Source organism: Apteryx rowi, unplaced genomic scaffold (genome assembly GCF_003343035.1).
Source record: "Apteryx rowi isolate R43461 unplaced genomic scaffold, aptRow1 scaffold_516, whole genome shotgun sequence".
In the NCBI taxonomy this organism is placed as follows: Eukaryota; Metazoa; Chordata; class Aves; order Apterygiformes; family Apterygidae; genus Apteryx; species Apteryx rowi.
The window spans coordinates 122,281-146,193 of NW_020450779.1; the positions used below are offsets into that span (position 1 = coordinate 122,281).

The window sequence follows — 23,913 nt, forward strand, 5'->3', positions numbered from 1 at the left end:
AGCTGAAGCTGTGGGGCAGTGACGAACCATCTGCATTTCATATCGAGTTGTGTGAGCACTTTAAAGTTGCAGTTAAAGTTTAAAGTGCATTAAAGTTTAAAGTTTAAGTTTAAAGTGCATTTTAAAGTTTTGTCATCTTTGTTTTGTTTTCAGGTTATATCAAGGTTTAGACCTTGATGATAGCCTGAAGAAATCTGAAAACACTACCTGTTGACTGTGAATTTTGTCACAGTGAATAACCGGTCTACGAAGAAGAGAAAGTGGTGCTCATGTGCATAGAAACTTATCAAGAGGAGGACTAAAAATTAAGATTAACATTAAAAAGACCTGACACTGTGCATAAAAAGGTATAAAGGCCTTAAAGATAGGACCTGATTTCTTGCAAACCTCGTTAGAATTAGCCAGAACTTCAGTTCTTCACAGAAGGCTGCTGCATTCATGTGAGAGTCAGCCCCAAAGTACAAATTATTCCACACCGAAGCAGCCCAGTTTTGTCAGTGAGTATGTAAGTTTTGTAAAATCCCAGCTTTACTTCTGAAAGCATTCCAGAGCTCTGATAATTCCCTCAAATCTCCTTTTTTTAGGTTTACATCTACTGATAATGATTTTCTCCTGGCTTTTCTCCACAGACTGTCTCCTTTCACTCCCTGATGAAATCCTTCTTATTACGCTGCCCTGTAATTCCTTGAATAAAGACCAGAAAAACAAGAGGCCTGCTGACCCGCAAAGCTGCTAGATTATCTTTTGAAGGCCTGGGAGGGGAAAAGAGAGCTCTTTGATACTTTATATTATCAGTGAGTGATCTTTGGGAGCCCAATATCAAAGTAACATATCTAACAAGGACTAGGAAGAAAAGATGCATTTTATGTAGATTTAATCAAAAGCTAATTGGGTGATAGGAAACTTGGGGGGCATAACTGATGACTTATCTCAGCAAAGACGGTGTAAATTGGCTGGTTTGGTTTTTTTTAGCACTGGGTGTGTCAGCAAATTTTTATTGGAAAAAGAATACTCCCTGCTGTGTAGAAGGGCTTAGCTATCAATAAGCTCTGTATGGAAATGCACCTGTAGCATGCTTAAAAATACCTAGGAAGCCTGGCCACTAGATTATGTCTGTATAGGTACAGACTATAATTGTGGTCAATTTTCATACATTTTAAGCCTTCAGAGACACAACTACATTTAGGGTATTCCTTCACAGCTGAGTGCATTTCAGCAAAGCTCAGAAACAGGGCACACTATAATTTTGTTTGCTGTCCATACCAGCACGTTTCTAGCTAGTTAGAGCACCAAATACACACCAATGAAGAAACCTGTTCAGCCCACACTATGAAATAGTAGTATATACAGATAACAATTAAGCTGGCACATATAACTAATTGTATGTGTAAGCAATTGCACAATCAAGACTTCAGTGAATTTTGTTTCTGGATAAGCAAACCCACAATTTAAGCAGAGATCTGCCTGTCTAAAGCTGTTATAAATACATTTCCAAGTGAGATTTCATGATGAATAAAATAGCATCTTTAAGTACTTTTAATGAAAAAAAAGTAATTATGAGTTCATGTGATTTAAGATCACCATTCCACCGGGAAAGCACCACTTACTCACTGTTCTGCTGATTCTTTGTCATTTGTTTCTCAGTGGAAACCTCGTGGCTAGGAGCTAAAAAAAAAATCCCCCCAAAACAGAAGAGAGGAAGCTCAGAAAAAAGAATCTGTAGCTACAGTAAAAAGACTGAAGACTGCACGTACAACATTTTGTTTTTCACTTCTAAGTAGATAAACAGTATATGTATTTTTATTGTTAACTTTGGATTAGAAAAAAACAAATCAAGAACCCCAGAACATTTTTCATATTTCTTTCCAAGTTTATTTCTTTCGGTGGAGGTGAATAAACCGAAGCAAGGTGGTTTGTAGTAGTGTTACAATGACCTCTTGTGGTAAAATAACGTACATTTAGTTTCACAGTTTCTCAGAAACTTTCAGTGTCAAAGGCTAAATTCTGCTCTTAAAGCTGAACAATTTTCTGTTGCTAATCCTGCTTAACCTGAATTAACTTCTCCTCCCAAGCATGCTATCAATATTTGCTTAGCTTGTTGCTAAAACTTCTTTTAAAAATATCCCAACCTTTGCTCTCCACAAAGTTAATAAGTGAAAGTACCATCACATGGTAATTGGCTAAAGCCAATTCACAGCTCTGTATAAATAATGAAGAGTTCATGAATGTAAAGAGCTATGTGCTAATAATTGTTTTATAAGAACCGTCAACCACAAAATGTTAAAGAAATCATATGCTGCTAGCCACTAATTATAAGAAATTACAGTAGATACTGGTTACTTTCTTTACATTGAAGAATATGTACAAATTTAGTCCATTAGCTAAATTATTATATTCATCTGTCCTAAGTCACTGCTGAAGCTGTCTGCTTTCATAAATTTTCCTTGTAACAAAAATCAGAGAACTGAGCACTTCCTGATTTTGTTGAATTAAGTTTGTCTGTCCAGATCATATCATGAGACACCTTATCCCTCAGCAGATAAAATCACTTAGAGTTTAACCCGGTTTTCATTATTTCATGAAATCATTTAAAAAACCAGACTTCCTGAAACTTCTTCGCTGAGTAATAATACTTCAAGTGATGGTCCCCAAAGCAATATTTATGGATCTAGTGGTAGAACTTTCTCACTGGGGGATCTGTGGTGCTGGTATTTGCACCTGCCATTATTCACATGACCCCGAACCTTACTTAATTTAGGATGTATTGCAAAGCCATTTCTGCACTGGCTCTGCCTTCTGAGGTTTTGGAAGCTCTTCAGCAATATAACCTTGGATTGCCACCAGCTGGATATGTTCCCTATTCTGGTATAATGTGATTGCAGCTGGGGGAGGCCTGAATTCAGCTGCTGTGAGACATAACTTGTTCATGTAACACACACTTTAGAGATGTACATGTTAAAAACAGGTACTGCTCTTAGTGTGCACAGTAATAAGTCCCTCAGGTAATTCTTCTTCCTCATTTATTTTCTTTGAAAAAATTAATATTGGAGGCTGTTGAGCCAAACAAGCCAGAACAATGACAACACACCAAAAAAGCATGCTTGATTTAAAACGCAGTTATCTTTACATATTGGTAAAGATACAGTGACATATATATCTTTTTTCAGGATATATTACCACAGACAGTGGTAATATATCCTGTAAAATCTCCCTGTATTTTAAAACATTGTCAGCAAACTTCTTTGTCTGCTTCTTGTATTCTGTGCAACAGGAGTTTCTGAACACTGTGAACGTGCAGACTTGGGAGACAAAAATACATTGTTTGGGGGAAGGAGTTGTTTTATTTCTGTGGTTTAATAGGCCTGTGACAGAATGTGATCTGTCTCATTCTTCTTTAGTTGGGTTAACTCTGCAGTGCTAAAACCTGACTTTCTTAAAATTCTAAAAAGCCTAATTTTCAAGAAGCAGCCTCCAATAGTCTAGGCACCATTTGAACTCCCAAATAATTACACTTCACATACCTGAGCATATGATTTTTTAAATGCTGTCGTATCCCCTGCAGTTGGTTACAGAGGTAGTTTTAACCATCCGCCTGAAATAATTTTAAATGTACTATCTTGGCTCAGCCTGGTTGGCCTGGTGGCTCACGGCCACTTCTAGACCACTGGAGGCTCCCAGCCACCAGCCAAGCAGCCAGCTAGTCCCCTTCTTCCTAGAGGAGGCAGGGGGTGGCTCTTTGGGCAGCAAACCCCCAGGCACCAGAGCTCCTTGTGTGGCTGCAGAGCCTTGCCGAGGCCAGGAGCAAGGCGGTCTGGACACGAATCACCCAGCGAGTACCAAGCTGTCCTCATGCTCTCAGCACCCCACGATGTGGCCACGTGGCTGCCAACCCGCAGCTCTCCCTGCAGCTGCAGCCACGTTTCAATGCGACGGGTCAACAGGAAAGCCAAGCAGAACATCTTCAGCTGACACAATGCACCAAGTGTCTTCAAAGCACTGAACATTGAGTATAGGYGTTGAGATGCAGAGGGCAGGCAGCTGCTGTAGTTTCTGCCACTAGTGTTAACCCTCCAACCCCACCATAGCCTTCAGACACCTCACTGCAATGCTCCTGAGCTCYGGTTAGCTACATATCCAAATATCACCCTGTGCCTTGTAAGGCTTTTCCTTCTAGCCAAAGCTTACAGACATATGTTACATCTGCTAATGAATTTAGGGGGAAAAGGAGCTTTTTGTATTGATTACAGAAGCAAAGCCACTTTGAACAGTCAGTTTGGGGGCATCTAAATCTGAAAGGCAGCAGACTTATCAGTTCAGCATAAAAGTCACTGATAGATTTAGCACACTTTCAAGTTTTGTTTTCAATAAAAATCAGAAATCTCTAAAAAGGGTCTAAATTTATATTGTTGAAATTAAGATCCCTATTTCATAATCTTTATTTTGTAAGAGCAAAAATATGAGGAACTTCCACGTCTTAGTGATTATAACCAGAGTATTTTGATTTGATCTTGGACAAACTAGTTTTGACGTAAGTTTTGGACACTCAGTTTAAAGGTTAATGAAGGTCAAACACTTCAAAGACCTTTCATTTGGCTAGCACCTATGGCCATGATCTAATATTTACTGTAATTATTAGAAAATTCTTATTATTTGTAAACATATTTATTGACAGTGATGTGCAGTAGACAATTTCCAGCAATCAAAAATTTTAAAATAAGCAGACACTCAAAAACTATCCAAGTTCCTTGAATAGGCTGTGTTCTACCACACTCCACCATTTTAGTGCAGAAATATTTTTTCAATATGTATTCATAGATAACTTCCTATTTATAATATATTTAAGAAATATGAAAATGCCATCGAGCTTTTTAATATGTTTTCATTTGTTTCAATCAAATTCAGAGCATTCCTGTAAGTAGTGGTTAAATCTTGTACTCCCTTTCTGGCTTCTCTTTCAACAATAATAGATTTGTTTTCCGGCTCTGACAGGAGGGAGTCCGATTTGTTGTCTGGCTGATTAAGTGGTGTTGTGTAAGCATCAGTTATACTGGAACTATACTAGGAGCAAGAAACAGGAAGAAACTAGTTAGTAAAACACAGCTGTAGGCTGCCTGGAAATCAGTGACTATTTGTCACTCCTTCCAAAGAGAAGAATAAGACTTGGTGGTAAATATTTAGTACCATCAAGTATCCAACAGAAATTAAATCTCTTTTCCTCCATGCCGGGATACTCAGAGTTTTACTTCAACGTGGACCATGGCTACTTGGAGGGTCTGGTCCGAGGTTTCAAAGCTGGGATCTTGACAAGTGCAGACTATGTCAATTTAGCACAGTGCGAGACACTAGAAGGTAAGTCTGTTGGTTTATCTTATTTTGGAAGAAATACTGTTGCTTAGACCTTTGAAGAATGGAAGGTAAAAGATTAAAATATTGACCACTTTATCTCAAAAACAGGGATAACCYTGATTTCCTTTTAAGAGTTGTTCTCAAATTTAAGTTAATAGGTTTCCGTAGGAATTACTCTAGGATGATACAGGTTGTGGTTTCCAAGGCAGCCCGTATCATGGGGTTTTCTCGGTTACTGATAAACTTTGGAAACCTCTTCCATAGAATTCCTCTGAGGTTGGCAACCTTCTCACATATTTTAACCATACTATAGAACTGTGCAAATATACAAGTCTCATATCAGTTCAGCTATATAAAATAGTTCACAAAATCTTATTGAAAGCTTACCATTCAACACTGAATTTCTCTATTAAAAATATAATTTTAGTACTTTATTACTTCATGGGTTTTAGGGGCAGTGCAGGATATGCTACTTACCAGGAAGAGAAAGCTAGACTTCACAAAGATAAAACTGAACTATTCTCAAACTTAAAAAAGTTTTTTCAAAGGTGACCTTGTCATAGTCACAAAGGGAACACACGGTTGTTTCAAAAACAGCTTTCTGTGGCCAAGACTGGTCACAGCCTGGTGAAGACAGCCTTGTACAGAGAATCATATGACACACCTCTAGACACTTGGCAGGAAAAAATGCAACAGAAAAAATTGCCTTTCTAAAGAAACATAAAGGTTTGTGGGTTTTTTTCCCCTGACTCCAAATAAAAGCTACGATTGTACACTGAAATAATTTCTAAAATATGTAATGTATGTAGATTCATTTGAAAAGGTAGCAAGGAGAAATAGTAGACTTACTCTGTTTTAAACATCAATTGCTTTGCTTATGCAGTGATGGAATTGGGGAGATGAGGAGTGCAAGGCCTGAAGATATCCACATACACAGAGTTTAGAGGTTTTCTAAACTATTAGTAAACCTGGGAAGGCTGTATGCCATTAATCTTTCAGACTAAAATAACTACATTTAAATAGGTATATGTAGATATCTACCCATGAGGTGGATAAAGCTCCTCTCACAGTTAAAGAAGAGGTAGTCACTATAGTTAGTGGGATCTAGAGAGCTATTTAGCTGATCAAATGCACATTCTTACTTCAGCTGATGAGCTGAACTGGAGAGCTGTATCAGGTCTCCATTTGGTATAATGGCGGTTTAGACATGTAAGACATGTAGACATTTACTCTGACAACTGAATTCTGTTCCTTATGTCAGCTTGACAAAAGCTGACAGTAGCCTATTTGTAGCAGCGGTTATAATCTATAGAACTTAAGGACATTCTTGCTATTATATTTAATTCTTTAAGTCAAAAATCCTGCTTAATGAACTTACATGCTCTTCTCGAACAGCTAACAGAGCTTCAAACATCTATGAGAGACATGAACGACAGAATGATGGAATTATTAAACTCTTGCTCTCACTCCGTTTGTCTGTGCAGGGGAACACAGGAGATGATGTCACCAAAGACTCCAAAAATAAAAAAAAACCAAACCCTCCTGGTTATTGCTCAATAAGAGGAAAAAAAATACAGGTTTAAATATATCTTTTTTTAATCTAAAAAAAGGATTTTTCTTCATCCTTTCCAGAAGAAAACAGAAAAGTCATTTTATAAGAAAGACATTTACAACCAGGAAGTGGTTTTCAAACTCTGCTGAGATATATAAACCTTCAAAGTTATTAAAGGGAGGCACAGTGCTTTATGGACAGATCACAACAGAGAGATAAGGTCATTTTCTAAATAAGATTTGCAGTATAAAGAACAATGACATTTCTTGATTTTTGAACCTTCTTCACTCTAATCTTCATCCTAGTTTAGAATACAAATGCTTTTCAGCAACAGAAGCTGCTGCCTTCATCAACCCATCTATAAGCATATCCTTACTACTCACTATCATTTCCCTTTTCGTCTGTTTAGCTACAGAACATCTCTGCCTCCATTGGATAATTTTCTACTTCTTTTAGCCAACTATCAGGTTCCAACCACTTATCTGCCAAATGTATTATTTATAACTAAAATATTAGAAGTATTGGATTTGTACATGGAGCTGAATATGCACATCTCCATTCATATATATGATGTTGTAACACTGAACTTGCATCACTAGTATACAGCACACCAAAAAGACAGACCCTTACCTCTAAAGATGGAGTTATATGCAAACATTGTACCTTGTTTCCTATTAAAGCATTCAGCATGTGCATTTGCGCTTTTCCTATAGTGTCTTCAGTCCCTGTATTCACATTTGAAGGTAATAAATTTACTCCACTGTGTATTCTGTGGTATAGCACCAGACCACAGAAATTGGCCTAAGTTAAAAATATTACAAATATGGAAAAACAAACAAGCAAAAACAAAATCAAAACCACCCCATAAATAGAATTTAAAAGATCTTTTAATTTCAAAGTGGTTTTGATATCTCTAGAGGGAAAACCATAACATCAGTACCGAAGAACCACAAGAAAAGCTGTAGGTTAGTACTTTATATTTGCATGATAATCACAGGGTAAGTATAACAGTAAGAGGGAAAGTAAAAAGGAGTATGCTAACCAGCTTAAGATACCATCGTGTCCTCTCAATTCTGGGCCACACAGAAGAAGAGGCCTTAATTTAGACATCCTTCGGGGCTTGTTTAAATTATTATTATTTCTGTGGAGCTCCCCTGCGGGCTGCAGCACTGGCTGGAACCTCTGCAGTCTGGCGTGCTATTAGTCTGGCCCTACGGCAATCTCTGTTTCCGGGGGAAGGGGTCCCCAGAAGAAGCCTGCTGACAGTATTTTGGAGCAGAATATGGGAGGGGTTCCTACTCAGTGCTTTCTTCTTTCCTTGCTTCCTTGGGCAAGGGAAGGAGTACTGCTCCCACCAGAAGGGGGAGCAAGTTGCAGAAGGATTAGCAGCCCAGCTCTGCTCCCACCAGCGCCACTGAGATAARTTCATGCCCATTACCGTTGCCAGAACGCGCCAGCACACGGTGGCTGGGTGAAAACTGATGCTAGGTGGTTATCCAAGTGGGAAGTCAGACAAGATTCCAGGTTTTTACACAGCTTTGATGCTGAGGGATCGTTTGCTCTCCGTGGCAGACCAGGTTAACACTTTGTTCAGTTTCTTGCAGTATTTTTTTCTTTCTGATCAATATTATTCATGTCTTAACTACACTCATCTTAAACTAGCCTCTCTCTACTTGAGAGTTAATTTCCTTTCCTCTGCTTGAGAGTTAATTTCCTTTAGACATGCTGCTGTTTTAACTGTGAGTAAAATCACATGATTTAAAGTCATAAATTTCCTACATATGATTTTCCTACATATGATTGCATGAGGAAATGCATGATGGAGTTGGATGACAATAATATTGACGGCTGAAATACAAGAACTTTCTTTCCTAGGGATTCTGTGTACATGCCAAAAAGCACAGGGTCTTGTATAGGTCTCCAAGACACCCTGGAGATAAGGGAGCAGCTACCACCAATAAAAAGTTTTGCTGAACAGGAATGTCTGAAGCCCCTGTAATGCTCAGTCATCTACTCTTGCCAGGTCACTAAGTCATGTTACTAGTACATGTGTCTTACTGTGTTAAAGTCTCCAGAAATATGATCTTATTTATACCAACTGCCATAAGGAGACTATAATTTAATACCGCTAGAACAGCCTCTGAGCTGCACACTGGTCTGAACTCTGACCATGATATTTTTGATTGATATCATGTGCTTTTGGAGCTTGTTGATTACTTTTTTCTCAATTATTTTGGCCAAGCCCATAAGATAAGGGTGAATATTATTTCTTATGCTATCAATGATGGCATTTTTTAAAGTCTTTAGTAGAAATACCTCTCTAAAGTAGGCCATGGAAGTGGCAGGGTCATTAATCCAATATTTGTGGGCATAGTATTTTCTCCATAGCTTTTAAGAGCCAGGCAGGGCTATTTTATGTATTATGGCTAATATTTTTCATGAATTGTGTTTTGGTATGGGTTCTCAGTCAATTAGAGAGTGAGGTAGGTAGTACAGTCTTGTCAGAGACAGACTGCTCTCAATCAGTTGTTTTTGTTTTCTGTTGATCTCATCCGCGATGTTAAACACACTTCTCAATGGTCAATACTTGGGGATGATATTTGGGTTTTGCAATCCGCTTTAGCTATTAAACCCCTGAAAACCACTGTGTCAGTAATGCATTTWTAGAGTGTGACTCTAAGGAGGTATCGGTGGTTCATTTGAAAAGAGACAGAGCAAAGCTGTAATTCCAGCCCTCTGCGTGTGATGAGGTAGTATACTCTAATCCCACCATATCTCAAATTTTCTTACTTTCCTTGCAATGAAAAGAGAAAGTGAAAATGATCGCTTTTCACAGGAAATGTAGATGTGATGTAAAAATATTAGTGAGTTTTTTAGAAATACATTTACGCATTTAGACGTGTTTCTAGGCATAATTCTTCATTTTTATTTGATTCACTGTTCTTATTTTTCTCTCTTGAATTAAGTAGTTTTCCTTTTTCATATTTGAATTCTCTTTCTTCTTCCTGAAAAGAGCCTGTACTGAAACTATGACTATTTCCTAGTATCTGTCTCTAACCTTTGAAAGGACAACAGCCTGTATCCTGACTGTTTTGTCAACAGTTTTGCGATAAGCTCTGAGGACCTATATAATTTTCAGAAGCAATTACTTTACACTGATTGCATTCATCTATTACAGGGAGATCTAGAGAAATCCGAACAGTTTCAGAGTGCTAGGTGGGTGAGGTTGTCCCATCCAAAAGCCTRTGTTGATGTAATCACTGAAATTAGCTCAAGTGGCAGCCAATCTTGCATACAAAATTCTAGGATTTATCTATCTAAATAAGTTAGAGTCCTAAGATTTTGAATTTGCAGGGTACTAGTCCCTTTGCGTTAAGTCTCAGTATAGGCAACTTCATTGCATACTAAGAAAGTATCCACATGGAGAACTAGTGAAGACTAGCTACCACACTAATAAATGCACTCCTTGCTAACTGCATATTAACTTCCCTTGCAGACTTGCCCTTATTTCAGCTGGTGGGAGTGTTATTTTTCTTTTCCCTAAATATCACTTCAGATTTTATTTGAAAATATAATCATTATGAATGCCAAATCCTTATAACATTATCCCAATCTATAATTTACAATAGTTTTAATATAGCATTTGAATGTAATTCTGCAATATAGCAGTGGCCTTTTAAAAAGAAATGCTAAACTGCTTCACACACTAAGAATTGATTGCAATCTTTACTTTTGCCTCATGGTGGAAAACGACTGGCAGAGAAAATTTATCAAAGGAATTCTTTGATATTACAAAAGCTTGTCCTGACCTTGTCTTATCAACTCATTTTTTCTCCAGTGACCAGTGCTGGGAGCACAGACAGAATGTGTCATGATAACCCAAGTTTCTGGAACAGCTTCTTAGGATCTGCTAATAGCAACCATAAATTAGACAAAGCCAAACCAGAAATGTTCGGAGAGTGTAATTGTGCCCTTTCATGCCCTCCACCGCAGAGCTCATTTGGAGCCCTGAATCTGAGCCAGGCAAGACTCCTCTCTTTTATTCAGGTAGCTTGATAACATTATAGTCTTACATGAGATTTAAATGTTTCACATGAAAATTTAACACCTTAATAAAGTTACAGGATAATACTTATTGATACATAACAGTCCATAGGAGCATGACGCAAAACAACTGGCACAGATTATAAGGATGCAGTAATGGTACCCTGAATAAATCAGTGAAATCAAAACATTGAGCAAACCTGTCTGGGAAGGAGCTAGGGACAGCAGTAATTAACACTGTGCCTGGTGTGACTGACTGGAAATTGAAGTTGCCAGTAAAACATCTGACCAAGGGGTAAACTGTTTGTCCTTTCCCGTGGCATCTACCGACTCTTACTGGCAGAAAAGGCAGTACAAGTTTGCAGTAAGTGTGCATTAAGTCTATGCTAAATCCGTGGCAAAAACTTTTCACTTGAGTATAATCAGTCCTTTAATATGAAAATATAATGTTAAAAATGAACATTTGAATGTCATTTTATTTGGTTTGGAGATAATATAATGACGGTTTATTCTTGTGATCTTCCCTGAATCTAATTCTAGACCTGAAGTTACATCTGCAGACTACAGACTATGGCAACTTCTTGGCTAATGAGACTGGCCCTCTCACTATTTCCACCATTGATGATAAACTGAAAGCTAAACTGCTCGCAGAATTTCATTATTTTAGAAACCATGCTTTTGAACCACTTGCCACATTTCTGAATTTTATCACGTAAGTAATGTTACCACCTGGCTTATATTGCAGACTCAAAGCAAAAGCACACCTACAAGGGGTTAAAACAAGGTAAATGTGACTTACTGGAATTTGTATTAAGTTTCACAAATAGTGAAATTTCTTTGATACTGTAATATTTACATGACTTATTTACTAATATATGTTCTGAAAATGTATATGAAAGCTGTTGTCTTTGCAACTATTTTAAAGAGCACAAGAAAAGCAGAATTTCTCTGTGTGAGGGGGCAGAAGTAGGTTGAGAAAAACAGTTAAAATTTTTCAAATATATTAAGTCAGAGACCTTGCAAAAATTAAATTTGGGAGGGTGGCTAAAGCAGTATTAACCATTTCATRATCTATGAAGCAATGATTTCAATGCATAATACATGATTTAAATTGCATGCAGCAAGTTCTAGATTTTGTTTAAAGGAGGAAAGATGACATATCATATACCTACCATACTTTTCATACCATTTGAACATTAAAAGCTGGTAGCTGTGTTTAAAACCACGAGTGCTGTTTTATGTCAGATGAACAGAAAGATCTGCTCTCAATACAGATATAAACAGATAAAATTGGTAAATAAATGACTTTAACAACATATTAATGAGAACAGGGTTCTGCTTTATAACAGTCTAACAACAAGGGATACTGAAATGTCAGCAGGATATTTTACTGAACTGCTTACTCCCCTTGATGTATCCTTTTAATATATTATGACTAGATTACTAGACTTTCCAGATTACTTTCAGAGACTATTTTTTTCTTAATGGCAAAATAAACTATCACTAACCTTATTTTTTAGCCAAGTGTGCCTTACTAGTTTTAGGCTAACATATCACCAAGATCTTGAAGACTGCCCTAGGACAGCTGTGACCTGTAGGCATACAAGTTTATGTTTTGTTTCAGAGAAATGAAAGTGAAAATACGAAAATTATGGCAGCTTTTTTTTCATACTGTTTGATATGCATGTGTACAAATGTGTGTACACACTCTGCACCTTGTTGTTTAGTAATAATGGAGGCATTTGTTTAAGGTATTTAACACAATTACTGCATCACTACATATCTCCTTATAACTACATAACTGTATTTCACCCTTTCAAATTGTGTGTGAGAAATCATATCAATCTGTATGCCTCTATAGCTGTGCTCTGAATCAACGACACAAGCTGGAGATTTGCATCCGTGTTATATGTGTCCCAAGGGAATGGGGTTCACATTTCCATTTCTGAGTTACTGACAAAACTCTGACCAGTCTCTCTGATGGTAAAACTAATAAGAAGCTGATGGAAAACTTTTACTATAGTAATAAAAAAGAAATCTGTGAGGATCTGTTCACAGCTCCCTCATGGGAGGGTATTTAAAGATGACTGAGAAGAAAACCATACGTTTGGTCCATCTGCATAAACACCGCAGTTTTAGTGCCTAGATTCCTGTGCACTTCTCCTCTGCCCAGATGTTCTATATGAAATAATAAAATTCCCAAAATAGAAGAAGCTGCTAGCTCAGGTGATTTGCATTTTGATACCACTCGTTGCCACTTATTATATCAATGATGCATTTTACAGCTTTGTGCTTATTATATTCATGTTTCAGCTTCCTCTTCCTTAAAAGTATCTCTCTCCCAGACTGATCACATGGTTTAAAATTAATAATATGTTACCTACTTGTTATTTAAAAATCTTTATTCTTTTTTGATAAATGAGATTGACACAGAAAACTGACAAACCTGCAAATACTTTGGTCATTTCTGACTGTAGACTTATTACTAATTTTCAAAAATATGTTTGTTTTTATATTTTTTCAAGCAAAATCCATTAAAAAATATGGTTCATTTCTTTTAATTTTTCCTTCAAATACAGATACAGCTACATGATTGACAATGTAATTCTTTTAATAACTGGCACATTACATCAGCGACCCATAGCTGAACTTGTTCCCAAGTGCCATCCACTGGGGAGTTTTGAGCAAATGGAAGCAGTCAGCATTGCCTCAAACCCCACTGAGCTGTTCAATGCAATTTTGGTTGACACTCCATTAGGTAGGAAATTTAAATTATTTCTTACTTGGTTCTTGAAACTCCTCTTTATGTTTTCTTAAGAATATCTGAGATAAAGTAGCATGCTCTCCACTGGATATGCTGTGTTTTGGTAACATAAAAACCTATGAATAATTGGCTGATAAATTGTGGATCAAGCACTTCTGAAGTGGTGTTCAGGACATTTTCTAATAACATTTATTAACAGATTATGTATCAACCTTGGGTAGCTATACACAGAGAAAACATGCTGCTCTCAAGAAGTGCATGGATATTTTTTATGGCCAAAGTAGCCACTGACTTAGAATATCTATATTTTTATTTCAGCACCTGCATCTATAAAAAATGCAAGATGAAATCTTACCTATACCTGACCAAGGATCAAGAAGCACACAGTTATTAATAAATATTAATTTTGTGGTAGAACCTAGAATCCATCTCTTGGGATCTGGACATGATTCAAACATAGATAGAGATAATTTCCCCTATCCTGAAGGATGAAATCTGAAGACAAAACAGAGCGAGGATTAGAATCATCCTATCACATTGGATGAAATTGTGCTCAATGTGCAGCGACAGCCAAAACAAACAAACAAAAACTAAAAAGATGTAGGGCATTGCCAGGAAGGGTACTGTGAACAAGATGGAAAGTGTCATTTGACAATATATGAAACTTTGGTGTGCCCACATCTGAGTACTGCATGTAGTCTTAGATTTTGCTGCTCAAGAAGGATGAAGTGAAATTAGAGACATTACAGAGCAGGGCAGCTAAAATGAACATGGGGATGGAGCTCCTTATGAGGAAAGACTGAAAAGACTGGAGTCTCCAGTTTGGAAAGGATAAGGCTGAGGAGACATGACCAAGATTTGCAAAGGCATGAAAGTGGTGGATAAAATGAATGGAGAACTGTTGCTTTGGTCTATCTTAGGAGACCAAATCCCAGCAGAAAACTAGTTTTAAAATACGTAAAAGAAAATGCTGCTTTACACAGGTGGTAGTAAATTTCTGGAATTTGTTGCTACAGATGTTGGCTAAGGCAGAGAGTATTATCATTTTTTAAAAAAGATGATACGAATCCATGAGCAATGGATCTATAAATAGATACTAAAGGGAACTGTCAGGGCTATGCCTTCTAATATTCTTAATAGAAAAACTGTGGATATTGGAAGAGTACAAATGGAACAGACCACAAAACATGGCCAGGCTTGCATGCTCTCTCTAAATAGTACCTCCTGTTGCTACTGTCTGAGACGATATTCTTTTTGATGTAGCTTGGTCTGCCGCAGCAGGGCATTTATTAAGTCTTTATGACACTGATATAGCTTATAACAAAAAGCAAACAGTGAGGGATTGGCATAGCTTTGTTAGTTAAGAATACAGTATTTTTAAGTGGTCCAACTGCACAAATAAACTTCATCCCCTGCCTTCCTGTTCAAAAGCCTGCTCTTTAGCCAGCTTTGTAGAGGAGCTAGAAGCACAGATGGTCAAGGTCAAAGCTTGTGCCCTTTACTAGTTGCATCCTATCGCCTTTCCCCCATTTACAAACATAGTCAGACAGGAAGAGGTAAACTAGGAAAGAGGATTCTCCTTAACAATTGCAGAATACCTGTATGATTTAAGACAAACATTATCTTTTATGTTCCTCACTAGAAAATCTCACTAATGCCCAAACCACATACTTCAGAGAAGATTAGGGCCTTCATTAGCAATTCCTATCCAATGCTCTCTGGAGACATGGACTCTGGCTGCTGCATTGATTGAGTCCCCTCGCAGCAGATTCTCATTAAAAGGAGGGGGTAGCAGGATAAGGGGAAAATGAAGAGGATTTCTCTTCCTCGCTGTTACATCACTCTTTCTTGTACAACAGAAACCTCAGATCCTTGGTCGCACACTGGTGAATGGCTACAGAAAAGAGATGCATAATATCAGCATGTAGATTTATACTGTAATATAATAAACTCTGCTTTCAGCTGCTTTCTTTCAAGACTGCTTGTCTGAAAATGACCTGGATGAAATGAATGTTGAAATAATGCGCAACAAACTGTACAAGGCAAGTGCTTGCAATGTAACAATAATACCTGGATTTTTCAAAGTGCCTTGGAAAAGGAGGTCAGCATCATTACCCCTGTTTTATGAACAGGGAAACAGAAGCCCGGTAAGATGAAGCAAGTTGTCTAAGGTCACCTGGCTGATGACAAGTCCAGGAATCAAATCCAGCTCCCTTGAGTTCTACTCCAGTATTTGGATACTTTCCAAAATTTAGACCTGCCTCCAAAGTCTAATTTAGTATCTCATTAATGAAAATGCTTTAGATGTCAGGCTGATAGCCAAATCCATTTGCTTATGAATAACTCAGTTACCCACAAAATGCCATAGAACTGTTAGCTCCTAAGTGATCCTAAGCTGGCTTTTGACTAAAATTTATTTTTATTTATAAAAGGTAGATGTGACTTGAAAAGCTCTAATTACTTTGAGTCGAGATGGCATTTTTTAAATTAAAGGTTTTGTTTCACTTACATTTTCATTCTTTTTTTCCCTTRTCTGTAGCATTGCTACAGCACAGTAGAATATGAATCTAACATGTGCCTTGCATTTTTGAAATACTTCACAAATATTAGCACACAGGTCAATACTCTTCTCATGGTTTTTTTCAAGGCAATACGTATTTTATTCTCTTAATGGTTCCTCCCAGCACATTCTCTCCAAACTCTTTCTTTGTTGTATTTCTTTCACAGTGGTGCCCCAGCCTGCAGGCAGTATTCTTATGGTGATCTGATCAGCACCATGGTGAAAGACAAAAATTCTTCCCTTGGTTTTACAAGTGATATTTATAAATTCCCAAGACAATATTTGCTTCTTAAATATTCTGCTACTTCCTGTCATTCATAACAACATCAGTTATGCCCAAGTCTTCTAATTCTCCCACATTACTAATAAACCTGCCACTTGTTTCCATTTTATAACATGCAACTTTCATTTTTATTTCCTGTGTGGATCACTTTACATTTATACTTTTTAAATTTCATTTTTAACTTTTTCTCCTCACTCTTCTAAGTATCAGGGGGATCATTTTGCAAACACTTTTAAATTATTCACATTTCCTTCCTCCTCTGCTTCAATTTAGTGTCAGCTGCCAATGTGATCAATTATGTTTGAGCTCTCCTATTAGATAACATTATCTAGAACCTAACACAAAATCCCATGCAGCAGATTCCCACTGCGATGTTTCTATTTAAGATTTCCCTAATTGCATAGTTAGTGAGAGCTTCTTTTAATAAGCTTGTGTGAATGCAAATGTGTTTTGATAACATAAATGTTCCCTAAGGCAGTATTTTGTGGGAGGGAGGGAGGGGCAGTGGGACCAGCTTGCACCACAAGCATTTCTGAGACAGTCAGGTCCTTACTGGGCAGGTATATTGAAATGGGTGCAAAGGGCAGAATCCTCGCTAGAGCAGAAGGCTCTGTAGACCAATACTACGGGAGCTTTATTTGCTGTTCTGATCTAATCCAGGGTTTTGAAGGGTAGAGCAGCAGGGATTAGTTTGTGTAGCTTCGCAGTGTCAGCCCAACAGCTGTGGCATGTACATAAATCCCCTCCTCCACACCACGATGCAGAGTTTCCTTCAGCCATCTGCTTATTATGCTGCAGAAGCCCAATGGAGCTAAAGAAGTTCCCTTTAGAGAGCAGAATATTTACCCTAAAACACCCTTCAGATGTTACCCATTTTGTAAGAACAAGACATTTACATTTTAATATTCCAACCTTCAATCCAGCAAAGCACATTATTAAGCACATATTTGAATTTAAATTCATAGACAGAGTTATCAACATTAATGGAAGTATTTAGAAATGGAGTTCATGACTAAGTGCTGTGCTAGACCAGGTCTTAAGCAGTATTTAAAATATTTCTTTTCTTCTTTCATGTAGTCTTATCTTGAGGCGTTCTATAAGTTTTGTGAAAAACAAGGAGGTACTACAGCAGAAATAATGAGACCTATTCTTGAGGTGAGAAAAGTTCACTCTTTGTAAATTAGAGTATTCCAAAATGCTTTCCTAGTTGAGTTACTTTGTTTTCCTGTTCCCTCTTTCTCAGTTTTCAAAGCTATTTTTCAGATGTTTGTTTCTCCTCTCAGTAATAAATATTTGCTAAGATGTACTGAAGACTTTATTCTAGGATGACTCTTACCTCTTGAGTAGAGAAGCAGCCAGCCCATTACCAGATAGAAGTTAGCTTCAGTTATTTTTTTTCTGTAACAGAGGGAAGAGTAGAACAAATAGCTCACTAATCTCAAACTGTTGTCCTTTAACATCCATGTGTAATAAATAGGAAAATTTAAAAAGTGGATTGTTTTTACACCTCCCAGCCCAAAATTAAAGTCGGAGTAGCTACAGTCTGGAATTCCTGTATCTTTAAAAATCAAAATTCTTCAAACTTAACRGCACCATCACAGGCTTGTTTACTCTCCTATTAAAATTAATGKTTGAAGTTAGAGTTGAGTGACCTTTGGAACTAGTGTCATACAGAAAGGTCCAACATTCCAGGGTTTATCTGTTTGTCTCTCAGCTCAGGAAAGTTTAATATTTATTTTTTCCATGAAAAACAAAATTCTTCCCCCCCCACCCAAGCTTATTTGCAGCATGGTGAAGCATAGTGTTTTCATACCTTTTATTGTAATAAAAGATGCAGAGATTCCTAAAACTGTGTTTTCATTCCTGCTTTTCAAATGATTTTGAACACTTCATTTAGAGTTCTCAGCATTCAGCTCCATTTTTCACACAGTTTATCACAATTCTTTGCAGAGTTTGAAAGCCAGATCACCCATTCATTTCCATGAGTCACGTTTTCTGGATAAGCAAAACTTACACCCTCCAAATTGACTGAACAAGATTCACTAAACTCTTATGACAACGTACTAGAAGGTTGCGTTGTGGGGGAGAGAATCAGCCAGGGAGCTCATCCCAGAAGGAAGAATGAGCCTAAACCATCTTTTATGAAGCAATGTCCTGACAGGGAAATGCAATTTCATATTGTATTTAACCAGTTCATAATGTTTCAGTTTATGTTCTAAAGAAAATATTCTTAATCAAGTTGAACTGACCAGAAATGAAATAGTTAGGGTAGTCCTTTGTAAAAAGTAAAAATCAATAGATTGACTGGCAAAGGCAGAGATGTTTTCCCAAGTCGATTTGCAGAAAGTTCATTTTCAGTTAGAAATTCATATTGAGAGAAGATTACTAAGCAGTATTAGTCTAAGCATGTTGTAAAATTCTCTTTATATTCATGATAACAGTTTGGTCCATGCTAAGCCTCTTTAAAAATCCTCTCTAAGGTCAATCAGCTAGCAGGATAAACTCTGTAGAAGATTTTGTTTTCTATAATGTTATAATAATCTGAAAACACATACACAGCAGATTGCTAATGGTGGAGTTTATGAGAAGCCAAAGTTTATTCAAAAGAATAGTTATTTATGCTGTAATCTTATATGTAAGATTACTAATCTGAATGATACTCATGTATTTAACTCCCCCAAACTTCTTGACCACCGGTCATGGTGCCAGAACCTTCCACATTAAAAGCACTGATGGTCTCTCTTCTGCCACGGGCATCAAACATTGTGTGTTTGATGCTGAATCTGGCAAGGAGCTGCAGGATTGCAGTGCAGCCAGTGCTGTGCCTGTTACTAGGTTCCCATGCTCATTCCCGGCAGCAGGCTTGCTGCTTCAGTTGCCTGAAGGGAAATCGGCACACTTAGAAAGCAGTCATCCTGGGTCTCCACCTGCACCCGCAGCCATCAGACGGCCCAAGTCACTGAAAACCAGCTTTGTGGTATGACCCAGTATGAAGAATCTCGCGTGCCCATAATACGGTGAAATAAGATGTCCCTGTGCATGGGAATGATCCTTCCAATTTTCTCAAGATGGGAGCCGCCAGGGTCAGGCCCCAAACCTGGTTGCATTAGTTATTACCGTATCTGAGCACACTTTTCCAATAAAATATTACAAATCTRACAGCTAAAACTCTACATGTCTTTAATAGGTTAAAAAACCCACACAGTTTCACTAGGGTTGATATGCCTGTTCATATTAATAAGGCAAGTAAAATTTGGCTCTGTTACTTATTAGCGAGAAATCTTTTCAAGCACACTTATTTTCTTCTCATTATTTCCCCATTGTTTATTCATTTTCCTTACTCTGAAGTCAGTGCCAGAGGGCAGTTGGGTTCCTGTTGCAAAGTGTTCCAGTACATAGGAGTAAGATTGCTGAATATGTGCTTAACTGCTAAATTTGTAGAACAGTGTTGCAACTGCATTTGTCAGTCTTGTTACTCAACAGAAAATGGTATGGTTCTGCTCAAAACAGTTCAAAAGTTCACAGAGTAAGAAATGATCCACACTTCCTAAAATCTGTGTACGCTCTATTTTCACTTAGAAGATTTTCATGTGTAACACCCACAGTTAGCAATGGTGCTGCTGTTCTTAAATGGTGAAAGTAATTAATAATAAAATAAATAAATAAATAAACCCATACTCAATTTAGATATCAAGTCAGAAGAATATATTTAACCCAAATAAAATAAAATTGAGCATGATTATTTTTAATTACCATTATATTTTTAATTCACACTGTAAGTATGATAGGTGAAATTTTGCCTTGTATGAAATAACAACCTGAGCTCTAGACATTAGAATGATTTTTAATCTTTTGCTGCAGGGAAAATAGAGATACTGCAGGCACCTAAACCTTCTGTTCTATGTGTTAAAAATTAACTGTTACTTGAAAGACTTGAAATCTTTAACTTGGCAAGTAAACAGCTCCCTTCTCTTTATGAAATTATAGTTTTAAATATGTGCATTCAGAAATTATTTTTTTCAAAACTTCCATTCAACCTTTACTATCAGCAGAACTCTTTGAGTGACCCCAGAGCAATACTATTGATTCTTGATCCCTTCATGTATTGTTATATCTAAAAGTACTATTTCATAACTTCAAAATGTGTGTGTCAGGAGATTTTCCTGTAGTTAATATCTTGGTAACTAATTAGGGAAATAAGGAAGTAGCTGGGATGACACTTTCAGTACAAAAATCACAGAATAAAAGCTGAGCTACATAAACTCGCTTTGATTTGCTAGTTAAAATTTAACAAGCATTTATAAATTCATTAAGGTCTGTTTCTTATGCTCTGAAGTCCACTTTTTAAAGTTTCCATAGTTTAACTGAAAAAAAAAAATTCCCCTTCCTTTTACAATGAGGATCTCTAACAACACCTGTTTACTCTTTGTTTTATGTATTAAGTTTGAAGCAGATAGACGTGCCTTTATCATCACTATCAATTCATTTGGCACTGAGCTGAGTAAAGATGACAGAGAGAAGCTATATCCAACCTGTGGAAAACTGTATCCAGAAGGCTTACACCTCTTGGCCAATGCGGATGACTACGAGCAAGTGAAGTGTGTTGCAGATTACTATGCAGTATGTAATCTAATTTTTTAAAACAAAAAGGCAAAATTTTAAAAAGCACTCATTTAAGTTCAAGCTGTTTTTGAGAGAAAAAACATTCATCAAAGATACAAATACAAAAGATCAATATAGAAGGATATTGAGGAAAAGGCCTTTGATATGAAGACTTAATTTATTGCCCTAGTACAATACAACGTTCCTATTACAGCAGTATTAAAATATGACCAGATCACTTTCTAATAAACAAAACTGTTCTTACTTCATTAAAATGTCAAAACTGAGGTCCACTTCACAGCTGCTGTCTCCAAGAATTTGGAGCACAGGCATAAGTCATTTTAAAATAAGTGGACCGAACAATTCACATAGCAGATGAGTGCAAGCCTGATTTCTTGCTAGAACTATAAAATAAGAGGAAAGTTGGCCTTCTGAAAATCTCTTTCTTTCTCTTCTTACTTTTTCCTCTAAATCACTGATAGAATCAATGAAGTAGCTGGTGCAGGTAATACTGTTGAGACTCATCCGTTAGATTTTTCAAAGAGGAACCAATATGAAACACTTGCACTATGCTCTAACGGTGCTACTCTGACCAGTACTAGTATTAAAGCTACCTCAAAGTAGCATACAAAACAAACGAAGTCTGGCCTGTAGCCTTTTGCACAGAAGAAACACAGCTAGGTACRTGTCTGCTCCTATGTGTGAGCAGAACGCTAGAAGAGAGGTTGCACGTGCTACTATGTCAATGTGGCACAAAGTAAGTCTCTTCATTTGATGGTGAGATACTTAACCAAATTTGGGAGCAATTGTACTAGACCTACATTGGACTGCTACTTCATTAATTAAAAAAACAAACAAACAAACAAACAAACAAACAGAGAAGCAAATCACAGAGGAAGGAAACATATAAGAAAGTCAAATATATCTGCGCAGAATATACTGGAATGACATACCAGGCTGATGGACTTAAGTATAACATTGATGCAGACAAGGCAAACTCAGTTGACTACTGGAAGTAAAATGAGCAGCCATGTGAGGATCAGAGTTCAGGCTGTTGGCTCCATCTGCAAGTCTGGCTCTGCTGGGTACTATCTGTACAAGAAGTCCAGCACACTCTGTCCAAAGGAGTGAAAGGTCATGTGTCATCCTACAGCAGTTTCTCTTTGTGCCTTCATTAAATTATTTGAAGTGGTAGCAAATGACAGTAAGGAATGCAAGAACAAATGTGAATATAGGCTTTTGAGTTAGGTAGAAGTATAATCTATACATGAGTTCTACTCAGGAAGATTACTTGATGTAGCCTAATTCATAAAGTAACGTAAAGTAACTGTGCTGAACAGAATGCACAAGTACCTTATTTCCCTGGGGCGGTTGTCTATGCTTTTAGGAATACAAGGCTTTGTTTGAAGGTGTAGGGAGTGGCACCGGAGAAAAGACACTGGAAGATGCATTTTTTGAATATGAGGTAAGAGGTTCTAACCTTAACGTTTCAAAATCAAAGTTACCCCCCGGAATAATATTTAAAACAATTAATACTGTCCATTCAGAGTGAGGCACTAGGCTTTTGACTCTTCTGTGATGCAACATTCAGCTCTGCATTCAAGCACATGGTATTGCTACAACTGTTAACTTTTGGGTGAGACAAAATAGAAGGATTTAACTTTTTAAATAAAATAAATCCTGAGACAAGGTTTTGGTGAGTAGTTATAGAGCTGTGAACCCTGATAGCCTATAAAACTCATCTCCTATAAACTTCTTAATGAAATTTCCTTGCACAGTCTACTGAACGGGGTATTTCACCACTGTCCTTTACTTACATGTAATGTTGCTGTGGTCTGTTTCCAAATTTAATCCAGAGATGATATTTCAATTACGTTTCTACTGAAGAGATCCCTAAATATAGCCATAGTTGCAAAGCTACATAGAAAATTTGATGATGAAAGCTAACATTTAAAAATCAAATTTTTCATCTTTAATATTTTATCATAACACTTATTTCATCTTTTCCACAGGTAAAACTGAATGTGCTTGCATTCAATAACCAGTTTCATTTTGGAGTATTTTATGCCTATATAAAGCTGAAGGAACAAGAATGCAGAAATATTGTATGGATTGCTGAATGCATTTCTCAGAGACACAGAACCAAAATTAATAACTACATTCCAATTTTCTAAATCTGAAAATTTATAAGCCTAGAGTACCTGAAAAGGAGCATTATTTCATATATATAAAAAAAAATCTTACTTTAAAAGTTAACTCTTACCAGATGTTTTAAATTATATCCTCCATATATACAGTAGCATAAACAAAACTAGAACCATAATTACAGATATGAGTACTTTATCAGGAAATATTTAGTGGACTTGTTTGTAGTTTTTGTTTGTAGATTTATTCCCCACTGTGCCCATTTTAATTTAACTGGTCAATAAAAACTCCCTACATGGTCTTTTATGCACATTCTTTCTCTCTAGTGGAAATAAGTTCTATGTTAATGATGTTTGTAAAGCTCTTCAACGGCTTATTTTTGAATTAACAGTTTTCTCAAATGGCCAACTAAACAACTATTTCTATCTTAGACTGTAGTTATGGGCTTCTTCATGGCGTACAAGGGTATATGAAGGCCTTACTACATGAGTAGGAGGTAAACTTTAGGGTTACTCTGAGATTCCCCTTAAGGAGGAAGTGAGAGGTCTCTGGGGTTAAATGTAAATAAGCAATTGGGATGGCATCAAAATGTCTTCACTTTTTCCTTTATGGTGACA

General features: G+C 37.0%; 1 protein-coding gene and 1 long non-coding RNA gene across 4 annotated transcripts in view; one reads left to right on the forward strand and one right to left on the reverse strand.

Annotated features, from left to right (window-relative positions):
• Positions 1 to 1,606: 1,606 nt before the first annotated feature.
• Positions 1,607 to 23,913, reverse strand: part of LOC112973029 — a 44,901-nt gene continuing 22,594 nt past the window's right edge. The window contains exons 3-5 of one of the 3 annotated variants that reach the window (XR_003255858.1): positions 22,105 to 22,266; positions 17,886 to 17,947; positions 1,607 to 1,665 (exon numbers count right to left, since the gene is read on the reverse strand). This is a non-coding gene — a long non-coding RNA (uncharacterized LOC112973029). Of the gene's footprint in view, positions 1,666 to 14,993; positions 15,601 to 17,885; positions 17,948 to 22,104; positions 22,267 to 23,913 lie in introns of those variants that run through there. The other 2 variants (XR_003255857.1, XR_003255859.1) reach the window with 2 other exon arrangements.
• On the forward strand, positions 5,094 to 23,582 carry ATP6V0D2 (ATPase H+ transporting V0 subunit d2). Its single transcript, XM_026080378.1, has 8 exons — positions 5,094 to 5,349; positions 11,483 to 11,654; positions 13,522 to 13,700; positions 15,669 to 15,748; positions 17,627 to 17,704; positions 20,993 to 21,169; positions 22,539 to 22,616; positions 23,164 to 23,582. The coding sequence occupies exons 1-8, from the start codon at positions 5,220 to 5,222 to the stop codon at positions 23,323 to 23,325; spliced, it is 1,056 nt and encodes a 351-aa protein (XP_025936163.1). The 5' UTR covers positions 5,094 to 5,219; the 3' UTR covers positions 23,326 to 23,582.